Raw genomic sequence first — 17,038 nt, 5'->3', positions numbered from 1 at the left:
CATCGAGGAAGCGCGGTGATCTTGTCTCGGGATAAAAATTTCATCATCCTATCGTCTGGGGCCGTGCAGATTCCCGTCCTCGGGTAATTAATTACAGACAGCTTCCTCGTCTCGGGGACGATCCAGGAAGGGGGCGGAAAAAAACTTTCCCTCCAAGACGGGGTCGTGTTTCATTCACCCACCCGTGATCCGTTTTTCGTTTTTTTTATCGATGGGGGTTAATTGAGTCGGGCGAATTAATCTTGTTTAGTTGGCTACGGGCACCATCTGGGTTACCTCCGATCAAATTTATATTCCGCTCGCGGGGAGGGGCGGGGCAGAAAGAAGGCTTTCAATTCGTAAATCGATTCTAATTCCGGGGAACATGCTCGGCAGCATTTCCGTGGCCACGAGTCGCGGCTTCTTAACTTCCTGGCGCCGCTACCACCTCGTTTAACCTTAAACCCGCAATTTCTGATAACCGCAACTTACACAGCACCATCCGAACTCCATTAAACCCGTTAGAGCCTGCGAGCCCTTAACCACGTCGATACTAGCCTTCGATTTGCAACTCGATCCAGCCTTTGGTGCGGCGGATAAAACGTCACGTGCACTTCACAACTGAATTACTTACTTGTGTCCATTCAGCTGCCATCCCGCACAAGATACGTCCAGCGTACGAACGTATTATATCATTCGAGTTACATGTAAACTGCAAGAAAACACGGAAAGGGATCTCCGTATAATCCCTCAGCCACCGTTCGCGAAACCTCGCTCAAAATGTAGTTTCCAGGTACCTACAGGGTATCGTGTACATATAGGTGCATACATACTTATGATAAAGATAGGCAAGCCGAACTTAGTTCCACCAGTACCCGTGTTAGGATGCTAAGTGTATTGCCGTGGAAACATTAAATTACCCGAAAGCCCGCGGTGCGGCTTGCAATCGTCCGAAACCGCCACGAGTAACGCTGGACGAGGCCAGCCATTAACCGCAAGAGTCCTGTGTATACAGGACGATAGCAGCTCGCGTTCTGCAAGTCCATTGGCTAACTGGGTTTACGGGTCCAGCTCGAATTAGCCCCGCGATTAATCCTTCGTTACAATAAGGACTGGGCGCAGACCTCCCTTTAATTAACCAGCGGGAAGGGTTAGTGTCGCTGCTGTTATTATCCGCCCTGTTATTTTCGCCCTCCTTTTTTCCCGCGTTTGTGGCGAGTTTCGCATACATCGGAGTTTCATAGCCGCGACGATTGTTTCCTCGATGATTGTACGTACCAAGGCGGTCGGCGGGACAAAGAAGCGCGGCGGCGCAGCGAATAATGGAAATATACCATTAATTTTAATTGCGCTTCACAATTCGTAGCGGAGCCACGTTAATTACGCGACCCCGGAAATGTAATAAGCGTTTCATTCCATTGGTTTATCGAATTATTCAGGATGTAATTTAATGGTTAATTGGACCGGCAGAGGGTCGCGTCGTTCGAGAGATTCGCGGGGGGGTCACAGCGATGTTTTCAGTTAGAAATATACCGAGGCTTTGACGGGAATTTGACTAACGAATGCGCGCAACAACTAAACACATTATCAGCCTCGCTCGTTCGTCGATGCCCGATTTATTTCAATTTGTTTTAAGGGGGTAGGTTGCCATCAACGGCCCAAAATCAGGCCCTTCTTCAAACGCGTATTCTGAAGTAATATATGAATATAGAGATAATTTTTCTTTTAATTTTTAAGCGTCATTTCGTTGACTTTAATGCGCAAAAAGAAAATTTTAAATTTTATGTTGATGTATATGATTTCATCCTTTTTCGTAGGAAAAATATTTTTTATCTTTTTTTTTAAGAATTTATATGGAAAATGTGCTCCCGAGACATGGAGGAGAATAGTTTCCTGCAGCTCTCTGTCAATTTTCATTCAAATCGTTGGAGCGGTTACCGAGATTTTATGTTCACCGTTATGGAAAACGTAGTTTCTGGGAAATCGCGTTTAAAGTTGGACATCGTTATCCGATGTCATGTGCAGGCTCGTACATTTTGTACTGTAATTTCTTCAATTTTTGGAATTTCGGGGCCCGGTTGCGCTTAAAATGCGTAGAAAAGATGTAGCTAGCGGAATATGCAAACATCCTAAAAACCAATTTCCAAAAATTTGGAGGGTGACCTACCCCCTTAAAGCTCATGAAGAAATATATTTCTAAGTATGCATACTGTATGCAATTACCTAGGTTTCTACACAATTCCCCTATTTCTAACATCCTAATACATGCATCTTTATAGCCTGCTCACACACGATTGAAATCCACCCACTAATCAATCACATCCAAGTGTATTCCACGTAGAACCAACTCCCAAAACCGAGCCCTGGTTTTAACCACACTTCCGAACTAACATCAATCACATCCCGAAGCGTAACCGAGTTTTGTCCCAAAATCCGTCAACTACCATCCCAAGGAGCCAAGGCTCGCCATTAACGCGTTAACTGCTTTAGCCGCCGCCACTACCAGCAACAGTGGCAATACTTCATCATTATGCGGACCAGTAACAGCGTTACTTGCGTCAGTGAACATCGCCCATCGCCCCGTTTACCGAATCGGACGAGCACACTTTTGCAGCGTTCTCCGGGCACTGGAACGAAGTGACGAGTCGCGGTAATCGCGTGACAGACGCGGAATTCGACAAAGAGCCGTAGCCCGCGGGAGCCCAGGTGGCTGAAACCGCCTCGATCCTCAGGATCACTCATTGGACGATCAATCGTGTCCTTGCCAGCGATATTTAATCCGGAATGGACGGGACAGCGGGAATTTAATGCCCACGCGTCGCGCACGAGTGTCAGCTGTCTACTTTGCCCGCCGTCCACATCCTGGCGAATCCGCGCGCAGTTTCTATATGCAAATCTACTCATAACTCACCAGGAACACATCGGACGGTCTTCCAGCTCCTCCCGTGCATTCCAGGCGGATCCGTGGCTACCCTCGAAATGTAAATCGCCGGGAGCTCCGCCGCGGCCGAAGAACCGGGAAAACTACTGGCAGCGGAAAAACTGGCTTGAATGCGCCACTTCACGGTGGAGATTCCGACGAGTGCGTCTCGTACGGTTCCACTAGCAGTGGCCTACGGCATGAACGAGCAAATTTTTCTTCCCTTCGCCAAATAATCCGCGTGAATTTTAATGTTAATTGAATTTCTTGCACGAGTCAAATTGAAATGGACGTTTAAGAAGCAAGTTAGCCGTGCGTCGCATCCGCGGCGACGCGCAGTGGGGAAATTTTGCGATTATATGGCCAAAACTACAGAACTGAAATTTTTGAATTTTGCAAATTTAATACAAATGTCAATTGAAGAACTATATCCATTTTCGTGGTCAAAACCTATAAACTTATTTTTAATATATAAAATTAGGCACTTTTACGTATTAAAAACCGAAACATAATTATTTTGAGGTCAAAAAGATATCTTGCGCACCACCAGGAATTGAATCCATGCCTTGAAATTATTATCAGATCTTTGGATAACACAATATAAGTGTTTGAAGCAACTTGAAAATCTGGATTTATTCTTTGCGATCGGTCTAACCTCGCATGAACATAAACATTTGCGAGTCTATACGAGCTTTGTATTAAAACATTTAACAGTAAAATTGGTGGCATTTGATACTCATATTAGTTCTTCAACTGACGTTTGTATTTATTTTGTGGAATTGAAATTTTTTTTGTGGTTTCGGCCATAAAATCGCGAAATTTCCCCTACTTGCGTGACGATTCCATTCGTCTCGTGGCAGAAACGCTCCCGTATGACGGATGGCAGCGTCATCATAATTTACTCGTGAAAATGTATTCCCACGCGGCAATATCGAAACGGGCCAATATCGTTAACTCTAATTCGCTTACGTTTGCGCACGCATTGTCGGCCGTGCAATAACGAGATTAATAATGCGACCCTCGTCGATAATAATCGCGGAATCACGTACCACGGCAATATCGGCCCGCTCGATTTCGGTTACCCGCTGCGAAACCAAGAAATACGGAATTACGCGGGCGCGGTACGCGCGTACGATTAATCCACGTCCAATTGTTATCAATTCTTCCGTTGAATATTTCTCGTCGAGCCCACGCCCGCTAACGAGTTATTCCATCGACCGCCAGCCACGTCCGATCGCCCAATCCACCCTCGTTCAAAACTCTCGAACCGAGCGCCGTTGGATGATCGATAATTGACAACGCTCCGTAGATTCATGCCCCACCGTTATCTCGTAATTAACGTCGCGAGGAGAGACCGGTTCGTTAAACACCATCGATCCATGCAAGAAGAAAGCGCCCTGACAACGACAAATTGACGTAGTTTCTGGATGACGGCGCTTTAATCCGACGCGACGATCCCCCGCGCGAGAATCGTCGATCCACGTCATCCACGATTCTTACCGACGATTCCGAGGGACGCCCCGGTTTAATGGCGCAAGGGTAGCGCACTCGAAGGGAGCGCAGGATTGTTCCAAGAACCGAGAAGATAACGATGAGCATCGGCTGCGTCTCCGAACCCGTCTGCACGCAACCACCGCGGCGACCGGACACCTTTTATGCGCCCTTCCGTTTTCGTATCGCGGGGGCACGATCCACGAGGTCGGGGACCACGGTCATTGTTCAAGTCTATCGCGATAAAGCCGCGCCGCTGCATTTCCGAGTTTCGCGTAATCGTTGCACGCGCAATGAATTTTATGACGGATACGTGCGGTGAATTTGTCAAGCGAAAAGAGATAACGCAGCTGGGCCCGTGAACCCGTCGTCGGCGTACGCGCGATGGAGTTTCACAGGGTGGTGGATATTAGGGTCGCGAAGGAATCGACAGCGTGGAGAACGGAGGAAGACACTTTCAGGCCCAGTGTTCGCACTTTCTTAGGCCACGCTATCAGGCGCTGTTGCGATTGAGCTACAGCTGGGCCGCAAAGTGTTCGATCGACGGTGGCGGAAGGCTTCCATCGCGGAGCAGAGTTCTCGGTTGACGCAGCAGCGGTTGGAAAGAAAGTAAAGAGCGGTGTGTCACGGTGCATTGCGATAAGAGAAAGAAACTGGGGGGTCGTTCATCGATCCATGGAACAAAGGGGGACCAACGAAGAATCTCGGCGTCCCGGGAGTAAGCTGTAAATGGCAATATTTTCCAGGGTGTGCGGTAAATGGCGTGGCTCGGATTCACGGTCAAAGACACCCATTCGTTGGGGGAGAGGGAAGTAAATGACTCGAACGGGAACAAAGAACGGTACGATGGAGAACGAACCGTGAAAGCTGTGCAGAAGGAGAGGAGGGTGGGTGGTTGAAATGCGACAGAACGTGGCTACGGTGAAATATTAATTCACGGGTCAGGGGCTGCGTTAGGCCGGAAGTGCAGTCGGCTAGACGGCGCGGGCAAGCTGTTGCATCCGGTTTCATCCGTGGGCCACGTGACGTCGAAACGAGACGTCCAGTCGGCTGAAATAAAGCCTGACGAACTCTGAAGCGGTACCATAAATATGGCACGACAGTGTCGTCGATGAAAGTCCGCAGGACCTGGAAAAGGGATGCTGCGATTTGTGGGCGTGTAGTATCGAACGTGTTCAGTAGAGAACGATCATTAGGCCCTTTGTTAGATAGTGGTGAGGATCGAGGGCTCCTTAGATGATCCGTTTTCCTCGGACACCAGTCTGTTACGAGCATGGGATTGAATCCTCTCGGCCAAAGCAAACCTGGCTGTCCAAATGTCTTGATGTACTCTAACACGATGAAGCAAATCAACGACCATTGTATTCCCATCAAGCTCCCAGCTTCTGGTTCATCGACACACCTAGGCTCCCATCATTTCGTCAAGACCCACGTTCCTGATGCTGGCGTATCTGTACGTCGCGAACAGACAGCCAGAGATCCGTCCAGTGGGGAGAGGCCGATGAGCAAAATTCGATGACCTATATACCCGATGCACAATGCCTGCTGCTGCACAAAGACCAGCGGGAGATACGAAGTGCCTCGCGACTCCGTATCGATTCAAAATCAATACGCCGTATCTCGTTGATGTGTCAATACAAAGAGCCCCGGCGTGCAACGAGCTCGCCGAGCCTTACAATTGGTTCTTGTACCGAAGCCAACTAAAGGCCCCGGGAGCTGCGAAGGACGAGGGTTCTTGCATCGATTCCCTGCGCCGCTGAAAACTGCAGCCACGGGGCATCCGCTGGCTGCAATTGGCTGACAAGTCGGAGTCAAACACTTGATGGATGTTACATCAACTTTGCCAGCGCTGAATGTCCAACGTTATCGAATCGAGGAGGCCAGGTTCTCGTATTTGGAGAGTTTTGTATTCGTTCTGTTGCGCCCCTCTTCGGTTTCGGGGGTCAGATTGGTCCTGTCAGACCTAGCTGCGTAAGTTTCGCATGGAGATGCCTCAGCCGAGACACTCTCGGTGACAACTGACGTATCGCAAACCCGCAAGAACACCAGATGATGGCCAAGAACTGAATTTAATTTATGAGGCGGTTTCCTGCAAGTGGAGGACATGCACGCGATAATACGAGACACGTGCAAAACTCCTCGGGCTCGGGATTCTCGTTGGTGTTCCTCTTCTTTTATACCCAGACCGCACCGAACACGTCCCGAAGAGAAAAAGGTACCCTCGATTAGTCTTAGAATATAGGACACTCTAACTTTTCGGACTACCGGCTGGTGAAACTTTCGACCGAAGTTAATCAGACTTTGAAGGTACTTGAAATCTGGGAACTTTCGAGCTAATCTGCTCCAACTTCAAAGTTCTCTAACATTTGAACGTTGGACTGCAGCTCGCCGACTAGGATCCAATGAAAATTGTTGCCCCCCACTGGGAACCTTCGAGAAACGTTGACCTTTTGAGCGTTTCTGTCTTTCGCACGATACACAACGGAATGTACGCTGTTTACCTTCGGATCGGTTCGATAGTGTGCTTTTTGCGGGGGTTGGGGGGATGTTATTTTAAAGCGATGCGATAAACGGTTTCGTACAGTCTTTGCCCTTTGAGCCGGGTGTTTGCTCGACGCTAGCGAATTCCGGTAGAAAATTTAATAACGCTCCTTCAAGAAGACCTCTGTTTGCTTGCAGAACGAAAACAGAGCCCTGCGACTCAAGGAACCAGCAACGTTGGCCCTTTCTGCCGGAAATTCCGGCAGCTACGTGGACCCAGATGGCACCGCCATTGTGATGTCTTCCGAGCTTCTGCCTGCACCCACCCCTGATCCAAGAGTCACGTGGAACTACTTCGACGAGCAAGGGTAAACATAGATAATAATAATACTTAACACGCCGTTCCAAAGGAATCAAAAAATCGAAAGACCAATTAGACTCAAAGTGGAAACAGAAAAATAAGTGTTTAGCACAGAGAACTTGCTTTTCTATACCAGAATTCAGTCCCCCATTGTAATTCACGTTAAACTAGAACCTCGACGACGTAGTACCTAACAGAAAGTATTTCGAAAGTACTTAGAATGCAGCCCCGTTCCTCGGCTCAAGTACTGAATACTATATAATATCCCCGACGGTGGAGTGCAATATTAAACTATCGAAAAACCGTTTTAACATACATTATTAATTGGTCTTCAGCGAGAACGGAGGATTTCAGCTGGAAGCTAGCGCATCGATATTAATATTATTAATTATTCCTACGTTTCCCGAACGTGTTAACTGGTATCTAGTATTAAAAAGATATGTCTCAGTTCCTGTACAGCATTCACTGAATAAATGTATTTTACATCACGACACGCTTATCTCGGTTTTAAGGTACGTTTCGAGAGGAGGACTCAGAGCAGGGGAAGATCCATACGCGAGGAACAAGTTCAACCAGGAAGCCTCCGACGGGCTTCCGAGCAATCGCGACATCCCAGACACCCGCAGCGCCATGTGAGTAGCATTTACGTGTATTTAATCAGAACACCCTATGAAGCAGGAAACAAGCAAATCGTATGAATCGAGAGTCGGTGAACTCGATGATTCGACAAGCTTCGATCCAGTCACAGTACCCAAGTGACAGCCGCGGGGAACGTCGATATCAAATGATTCTAACGCGAGAAATTCGTCGGTAAATGTGCTTGCAAGCAAGGAATCCGTCGTATCAGTGTTTCGCGATAATTACATAAATCAGAAGGATGCATTTAATTGGACAATTGGCGGACGGTGTCCCAACGAAGAGAACGAAAAGGAAGTCGGGCTTCTCCTGCCGGTCGATCAATCCTTTCATACATTACTATTGGGAGCTACGGCAGCAACAGAGGGGAAATTATTCCTCGCAGATGATAGCGAGAATCGCTGCCCGCCGTTGGGAAGCCATGGAGTTGCCTGAGAAACGTCGCTACATTTCCGCCGCGATGCAACAACGAAAACGAAGAAGGGTCGCTCCGTGGATGAATTAGGGTTAGCTTAGAAATGTCGTCACCCCTAAAACTAACAATCGCCGTATTTCCGGGCCGTCTAACGTTCTGACAGTACATTTCGTCGCTCCACTTAGATTCTTCCTGGACGCACGAGAGGATATAGGAAAGGCAGACTTCGACGGTGTAAATTAGCAAGGAGAGCTGGTTTCCAAGTTCCGACGACCCTGCGCTCTCTCTCTCGTTCTCCAGGGGGTTGCGTTCGAAATTCCCCAGTGTAAGGGAACGTTCATTTTTTCGGGGCAAACAAAATTCTGACACGTATATTGGAAACTCATCGATCAACGTGGTAATGGTCGTGATATTTATGCCTGAGAGGAATGGAATTTTTTTATAGCACCGTGTACCGTACAATTGTTTGTTGCGTTTTATACTCCCTTGTTACTTTATTGTACCCTGGGGCCAGGTATCGTAAAATATTATCGAATTTCCATGGCACCGGTTATTACTGTCTATTGAAATACTGTGGCGTCGATTGTTCCGGGCGCGGGCGAAACAATCGGGTCTGTCGATTGAAGACAATGGTCCTGGTATAGAATATTAATTACGAATTACAGCGGGAAGGAAAAGAACTCGTGGCCAGCTATACGAGCAGACATCAGAGTGACGACGACGAGGGGTGACAGAGACTTTACGCTTATCGATGCTCGCAACGGAAGTTAGGCCACCCGGAATTTCTGAATCTCTGGGTTGCCTAACTTCCCTTGTCAGTTTTTTACCTTCATATCGGAATTCAGTTTCCAAGGTAAAGCCACAGGCCTGCAGCGCGAAGCGGGCGATTTTCGGCGAATAAGGTAGCGTTCCATTTCGCTGGAACGAGCCCAAGCACCAGGCCCGATCTGGCGCTGTAAACTCCAAACAGACTCGAAAATCACGATTCCGCCGAGCGATGGGATCGAGTTGGCCAACTTTTTCGGGGGGTTTCCCTGCTTAATGGTATTGCTCTCGTTTCCACACCTTGCCCGCAGTCTAGCCTAATAAAAACGGCGGCCTTCGAGCGGCCTCTTTCTCGCGTCGCCCGTGAATATCGCAATCCAAACACGCGAGTTCTCAATTTCCTGCCGCGGGCGAGACAGGGTGACAAGAGGGTGGGATGGAGAGTCAGAAAGGGGAACGTGATTCGCGAAACTCCGACGCCTACAGAGAGGGAAACGAATTAATTATCGAGCGACGTTGGAATAAATTCTGGCCGAGTCGCTGTCCATTCAACTCCGGGTAATCAATGGTTAATGGAACCGATCTAATTCCGGAGTGCTGGCCAGTTTTATGGACTCGTAATTTATTCACCGGTCGCCCGGGAACGGAGCTTCCGTACCGCCGTTTATACAGCTCTCCTGCCGTTCCAAATTTACGAGGCTACATTTTATTAATTGAAATCGCAGAAATTCGTAATGCGAGCCCCGTCTAGGCGAGCCGCCTCTGGTTCCAAGTGGCCGAGTGTTTCCCTTGGCGCGCCGGCTTGCCGATCGATACACCACTTCGAAATCGAAAGGCTCGCCTTCTCCAAGTACGGAATTGCATTTCTCGCCCCCCCCCCCCTCCCGCTCTTCCGACTGTCTCCGTGGGGCTGGAGGGAGGCCCTTCAATCCTCCGCGGTGATCTAATTTCCTGGGTACTCTACCAACCCCTTCAACTGTATCCTGTTTCACGTGAACCAGACGCGTTCAACAAGTACCAGAGTCGCACTGCTGGGGAATCTTGCGTGCTGCGGCGTGCCAATTTATATTAGAAAATAGAAATATTCCTGCGAGAGGAGTTCTCGCCGAGGGCGCTGTGCTGTGGACAGTTTAAATACGAGGAGGGGGGATTGTTTGTGGCGGGAGAGATTTGAACGTCGCCTTTTTGAATTCATAGGACGGAACTCGGATGTGGGTTAAGCCACGGCGCCTCTGCCCCCTATGCTTCAGCTCGATGGTGCATTCTCGCCGAGCAATCGACGATATTTCGGGGTCGGGTGAGATGGCTTTCGGAACGGGAGGGTGTCTCGATAACCGACCTGACCGCGAGATTATAAAGTCAGGTTCGAGAGGTCGATAACAGGAAGCAGGAAAGCCAACGGGGTCCACTTGCCGAGATCGCGGACCACCGTTCAATGGAGTCGTTCAACATTTACATAACATTCGGGGTATCGGGTTTTCAGCAATCGACGTTTGCTAAACGTTATAAACGAGCGTGACCATGCAAATTACGTTCAAACAACAATTTACCCGGTTGTTTGCGTTGCAATGAATATTAATGGGGGCTTGAAAATTTCGCGGTCCGCATTCTGGCATTCTTTACGAGGTCGTTTCGTTGCAAGCACTCTATCCCTGAGCGAAGCTAATCTCCTTCGTGCGATATACGGACCTGGTCACTGGCGATTCAGTTTGCGCACGGATCCGTGAGATATTTGACCGGTGAATTCCTTAGAAACATGTGGAATTGGTACTTATATGGTCAGAAGCTTTTCTATTCTTGGAGCAAGATGTTTCAAGTAGATTCTCCCAGCCCGCTCCATCTTAATCATATTCTTCTTACGCTTAACGAACATAATATTCCATCCAATCCCTTTCCTCCGCCTCCTCCCCCAGAAATCCCATTATTCTTTCATCATATCTTCGTCCATTTCTGCCGTCGAGTATAATGAAAGAAGCAATGCTATTAAAGTAACATCCCCGCACGTTAAAAAGTACTTGGTCCCTCGTGAATTATTCACACCCCCGCGGTTTCATCTTCCTCGATCGATTCCTGTGCAAATGTTTCTCTGCTCCCGATAATGCCACGGTTCTGTCACTTATACGCAACAGAGAAAGCTCAAATATTTATGCACCGCGCTCGGATGCACCATTCGTTGCATTAAACATGCCCATGCGACCCGTTTCCGAGCCTCGAGTCGTGGGAGAAACTTCACGCGGCTTTCCGATCGCTTCTGACTTCGTCCCTTCTATCTGCACTCTGAAAGATTCATCCGCCTCTGATTCCCCGCCAATCTACTCCGCGAGTCGCTAACAAGAAAACAGGGGAGTCAGAAAAGTAAGAAACAGGCAACGATTTACATAGAATGGAGATTTCGTTGGTCAAACATCGACGCGACTCGAGTTAATTGCGCCGCAAGAGTGATTAATCGAGTGTAGAACGGTGATATAAAAAAAGGATGCATTTCGTGCATTACATTTTCGACAGGTCTTCCTCCCACCCAGCAACCATGTATTAATCTTTAATTCCCCCCTGACGAAGGGAATCCAAGCGAATGGATTCGATCGACTGATCAAGCTAATTAACGATCCTCCTCAGAAATGCTAAAGAACCGAACAAAGGAAGATAAATGAAAGGCTGTGGAAAGGGAGGAAGGGGGGTCGCGGTCGATCGAGATTTCCGTAATTCGTCGCAATCGAGTTAGCAGAGCTCGTTTCCTCGCTTCCGTCTTCGTCGGGGACCTCGTCTCCTTTCGTTTGTCTTCTCTTCGCGATAACCTTATGTAACGCGATGAAATATTCAAGCATCGATGAAAAGTTACTTCACAGTCGTCTCGGAGAAGCGAGGGGAGAATCGGGGGGAGCGTTGCCTGGAATTCGAGCGTCCGCTTTTACGACAATCCGGAAGAATAACTCGTAAAAGGGATCCTGGGATATTTTTGGAAAAACGAGCAAGAACTTTGGGACCAGAGCGAGTCAACATTCGCTGCAAGAGTTTCCCTGTTGGTTCAACTATGTTGCGTGCGACGTTAAAGTTTGCGGAACGTCGTTTCTCCGCGGCACGTGTGTTTATTTCCGTCATCGTTTCTCGTTTCTTCGTTTCCAGATTGATTTCTGCTCCTTTTTGTCTCGAATATTGGCGAGAACAATAGCGAGCTGAATCTCAGAGGAGTGAAGCACGAAAATTCGAAGAAACATAGCGGTTTGTTTGGCTTGTCTGACCAAAGTCGACTCGTACTACTTGCACCGGGGATCTAGCCTTCGCGTAACACAATTTCTAGTAATCCCTGATTCTGGATGACAGTGGATACTTTTTCCGGTGCCTTGGATGCTCCAGTATGCTGATCAACTAATTTTTGCAAGTGCTTTTGAATCTTATAAGCCACGTTTTCTCATTGAAAATTAGATTTAACTTTAATAAGTTCAGCATTATAAATCTGCTACTCTAGTTTACAAAAGGAGGGAGAGCCTTTAGCTTTTATATAGAGCATTCGCAAAGTGGTTAACGGGTCCTTTTTCCCTGGTCGCGAGAGTGAATCGTGCCACAAGTGCACCAAGCCTCTCAAAGACGTGATCAAGGACGACATCTTGTCCGACACACTCGACCGACAGAACGGCACCTGGCCATGATCTGTTCATACTCCGAAGTCACTGCTCGGGACAGTGGATAATCGCTGAAGCAAACAAAACAATGAAGATCCAAGTAACTTCTACGAACTTTAACCACGTCCTCCATTTTGCCAAAAACTGATATCGAACGGCGATAAGTCTGGCATCTATGAAACAGTAAACCCCATTGCGCTTCAAGCATAGGTTTCGTTGATTTTTCTGAAAGAAACAAGTCGTTTTAAAAGCAGCTGTCTTATCTGGCGCACATGATGTTCGTAATGCTCCACGAGGATCGTTTAAACGAGCACGTTCGCGTTTAAAACGTTTCTGCCTGTTCCTCAGTGTCCGTTCCTGCTTGCGAGGCTCTCGGAAGGGCGCACATTCTCGAGTACGTCGAGCGATAAGGCTGGATCGCGAGTAAACTGATTTCCCTCGGTCGGCGAGCGCGACAGATCCCAGGAAAGCTGCTCGTTCCGCGATATCGGCCACGATGGTGGCTTGAACGGCGATTCTCCCCGTCGCGAATCCTCTGCCCCGCCGATCTTCTCCACCCTCTGTTCGATTCCATCCACTTTCCTACACCCCAACCATTATTTTCGTCCCCTTTGCTCCCCAGACCGGTACAGGGCACGGTTATTGCGAAATATAATGGGCACAATACCGACGGAACACGGTCACGGATTCCGCGATTGTTGACGGTTCGAGCGGCGCGGATTTAGGATATCGAATTGGACGCCGTCCGAAGAGGCGATCGATGCACGCTGAAGAGGTGGGCGCGGACCGAATTCCGAGCATACACGGGCATCGTCGGGCTTTTTAATTGGGGATTATTGGAAATTGATGAATCCGCGATGGTTTCGAAAACCGCGGGCGAAGTGTGGAGATGCATGGCGGTGGTCAAAGGAAAGTTTCGACAGTGAACGATACCGAAAGAGTAGCTACCACTGTGCCACGAGAAGCAAGTGTACTCCTAAGGGATCAAAGGTGAATGGATCCCTCTGATTGTCGATTCTACAATTGCAGCCCAATGTTACAGTTAATTGTACACACGCATAACGATATGATTGTTAAGCTTCCCTTTGACCACCACTGCGTGCATCACAGGAGAGTATCGAGAATATAACAGTGAACATGGGAATGTAAAAAAAATGAAAACGAAATGCCGATTCTCGCGAAAATAGCCTGGGAAACGAGCAACAACCTTCGATCGTTTTACCGTTTGTTACAAGCCAGAGACGCTCGACGAAAGCCAACCCGTGGACGTTATTTTTACAATCGATTATGCGTGGACGTTTCCTGCCTGCAGCACTTAGTAGACGCCATCCGTGCGAGTAAACTTACACCGAGCTGGCCACGGTCGCTTTATCGCGCCATAAAATGCGGCAGAACTTTATTAGTCCAATGACCCGGCCTCTCGAACGAATCAATCTCCGATAAACTACACCGACGAAAGAGATATTCCAACTCGAGGAGTCCTGGACAATCGACCGTGGTCAGGAGGCTCGTTGAATTTTCGGGAGAATAATCAACAAGAGTCGCAGGCTTCGAGGGTAACGGGGAAAAGCGGCGGGCACTGCATCGTAAAGTTTATTAACCACTAAAAACGGATCCCGCTGTACACCAGCGAGCAACGCTTCTTCTTTGGCCAGGATTCTTTTTTTTTTATCGTTCCACCTGCTGACGCGAAATTACCCTCTTTTGTCGCGGCAGAGGGACTTCTTCCCCGAGCATCGACGCTCGTTTCCTCCCCTCTGAAGCGCGGCGGAAAGTTAATTTCGTTCGCCCGGCGCGTTCAAAGGTTCCCATTGTTTCGAACCCCGACATATATACGGATTCGTATTGACTTCGGGGTAATAAAATTTACAGGGGTGCGCGTGGTGTCTGGTATCGCTGGTGGCGGAAAGATTCAGGGAGATTAAAACGAAGTAATTCGCGATTCCATATCCTAGGGGTAACTTCAGCTTTGTGCACTCAGAATCGAAAAGAGTTTCTAAATGTTTCTTGCAAGCAAACTCGGACAATTCGTAGAAGGGCTATGCACACCTATTTGCCGAGCAAACACCTCTGGAATATAATAACGCGTTATTAACGATCGTGCGTAATCCAGGGAATCCGTCAATTAACGGCGGTGATTCTGTTTAATTAATAAAACCAACGTAAATGGCAATACTAAGCACGCTCGAGTGGCTGCCATTTCGAGTCAAATCCATTCGCGGTGGGGGGCTGTTAAAGTGTTTGCTCGGAAGATTAATTGAAACGAGCCACCGGACAGTTCGTTCGAAACGTTATCAGGGCGTATCTAAAACCTCGAAAAACCTAATCCACGCGGAGAAGACCGAGTCGTTAGAGCGCTAGGCTCTTTGTTAGCTAGCTGGAAAGTGCGGGTAATTAGGGAGCTGCTCGCAAACAGTCCCGTCCACTCGTTCGATCGAGCAAACGGCACGGATAAAAAGGGGGAGGTTGAGGGCAAAGCAAAAGGACTCTGTAAATCCGTTGTGCTAACCGACTGTCGCCTTTTTTTTATCTCGTCGAAAGGGCTCTTTTAACCGAGACATCCGCCGATGTGGCATCTTCGAGAGGGAAGAGGCTCGAGATAAGAAGAAGCAGTCGAGTTTTCGCGAATTTCTACTCGGTCAAGCAGCGTCGCGATATTTCCAGTAGTTACGCGGAAAGGCAGGCCGCACTGTTCTCGAATTTCTTGAATTTCCATCGGAGGAAATGCATTAATATTCTCTGCAGCCACGGCGAAAGGTAGGAGAAGGGAGCATGGTGGGGTAGCGAGGTAAGATGGGGTATCGTAACAAAACGATAATAGAAAAATACCAGACATTTGATGAAAGTACCAAACGGAAACCATTGTATTGTTAGGTCGTTGATAGAAATGAGTGAGGGAGCACGCGTCTTTGATTTACAAATAACATCCGTCTCTGCAAACGGTAGACGAGGGTAGGAAGACAATAATTTAGAAGAAATTCATATTTACATCAATTGTGGAAATATTTAGGGGATACTTTTTCATTACTTTTTTTAAAAGTTTAATAACTTCAAATTTTTATTTAAATGGTGCTCAAACTATGTACCAAGGGTTAAAGTATTAACTTATAATTACATATTAATTCATAAGAACTTAAATAAACGTTAAAATTATAAATTTTTCTGCATTTTTGCGTAGCTACTCCACCATGCCCTCCTTCCTCTAGACCTTCGATAGGAATCTTCTCTTACATTCGCCTCGAGTGGCGCGACGAAGAGGTAGCGCGGAGAAGATCGCAATTAATTAATCGAAACTCTGATGCCCTTCAGCTAACTGTGTATTTGAAATTCCGCTTCGGGGAAAGAGAAAAGCGGCGCACCGTTGCAAACGGTGAACAAGAGCTTCGACTTGTCCTTGCGAATACAAGCCTCGTCTAAACACTCCGGGTCTAAGCACACTTGCAAGCGCTTCCTAGTAGCTTACCTGTAAATTCGCCTCCAGGGGCATGTTCTGCATCGAGGGCTCCTTCCAGCGGAAGTATTTTATTTCCTTGTCCTTTGTGCCGCGTTTCAGGAACGCTGCGCGAAAATTGAAAACTGTCGTTTGCCGTCTCCGGTTCGGGGAAAGACGCGCACTACGAATGGTAACAACGGACCACTGATAAAACGACAGGAGCCAAGCGCACACCGATCCCTTCTGGTACGCGGAGCGGCGGTGCGTAAAGCCAGCTTCGCGAATTAAAATATTGCGGAACGCGCGATACGCCATCGGCTGCGCATTCACTGGTCGAATCGGCAACGCGAGGCGAGCAGAAATATTAATGAGAGTAACGAGACGTGAACGCGGAGACGAGGGAAATACCAGCGCGCTCGGGGAATGTGAGAGAAGCAATTAATGCGTGCCGGGCGTTTCTCCCCAGCCGTTGTCGCTTTCCATGACGCGTCCAACGAGCCAGGGGGGCAGAGATGTGGCTTGAAAGAGTTGGAGCACGAAACACCGTCGCTTCTTACTTGCAGCGGATCTCGATTGCCATGCACACGCGTCGCGTCGCGAGCTGCAAAATAAATTCCCGCGTCACTCGAATGCAGTGGTTCGCACCTGGAAAACTAATCCCCCGGCTTACCGGCGACAGTATAATTGTGTTTGCTTTCCATTTAAGTTGTTTGCGCTTCTGTTTACGCCCATAGTCGCTGGCGGCGGCTCCCTCCCCCGAGCAAGACGCGTCTGCGAGCTCAACTTTCCATCGCTTAGTTGCTAGCTGTTTCGCCGTTCTTCAACGCCTCCTCCTTCGCGCCCCTCGAGCTGCCCTGTTTTTCAGCCCCTGGCGCTGGCCCGCAGCGACGGAGTATCGTGGCCAGTGTTAATTACGCGATTGAATTTCATTCGGCTC

The 17,038-nt window shown here is 48.3% G+C and overlaps 1 protein-coding gene across 1 annotated transcript in view; it reads left to right on the top strand.

Annotated features, from left to right (window-relative positions):
* The window catches only part of Pgant2 (polypeptide N-acetylgalactosaminyltransferase 2), a 160,198-nt gene that overhangs the window by 117,398 nt on the left and 25,762 nt on the right, over positions 1-17,038 (top strand). The window contains exons 2-3 of the mRNA XM_076816572.1: positions 7,070-7,239; positions 7,745-7,864. Coding sequence (XP_076672687.1) covers positions 7,070-7,239; positions 7,745-7,864 — 290 coding nt within the window. The remainder of the gene's footprint in view (positions 1-7,069; positions 7,240-7,744; positions 7,865-17,038) is intronic.

This window comes from Andrena cerasifolii, chromosome 7 (genome assembly GCF_050908995.1).
Source record: "Andrena cerasifolii isolate SP2316 chromosome 7, iyAndCera1_principal, whole genome shotgun sequence".
Taxonomy (NCBI): Eukaryota; Metazoa; Arthropoda; class Insecta; order Hymenoptera; family Andrenidae; genus Andrena; species Andrena cerasifolii.
This window is presented reverse-complemented; position numbering and strand designations above follow the sequence as displayed.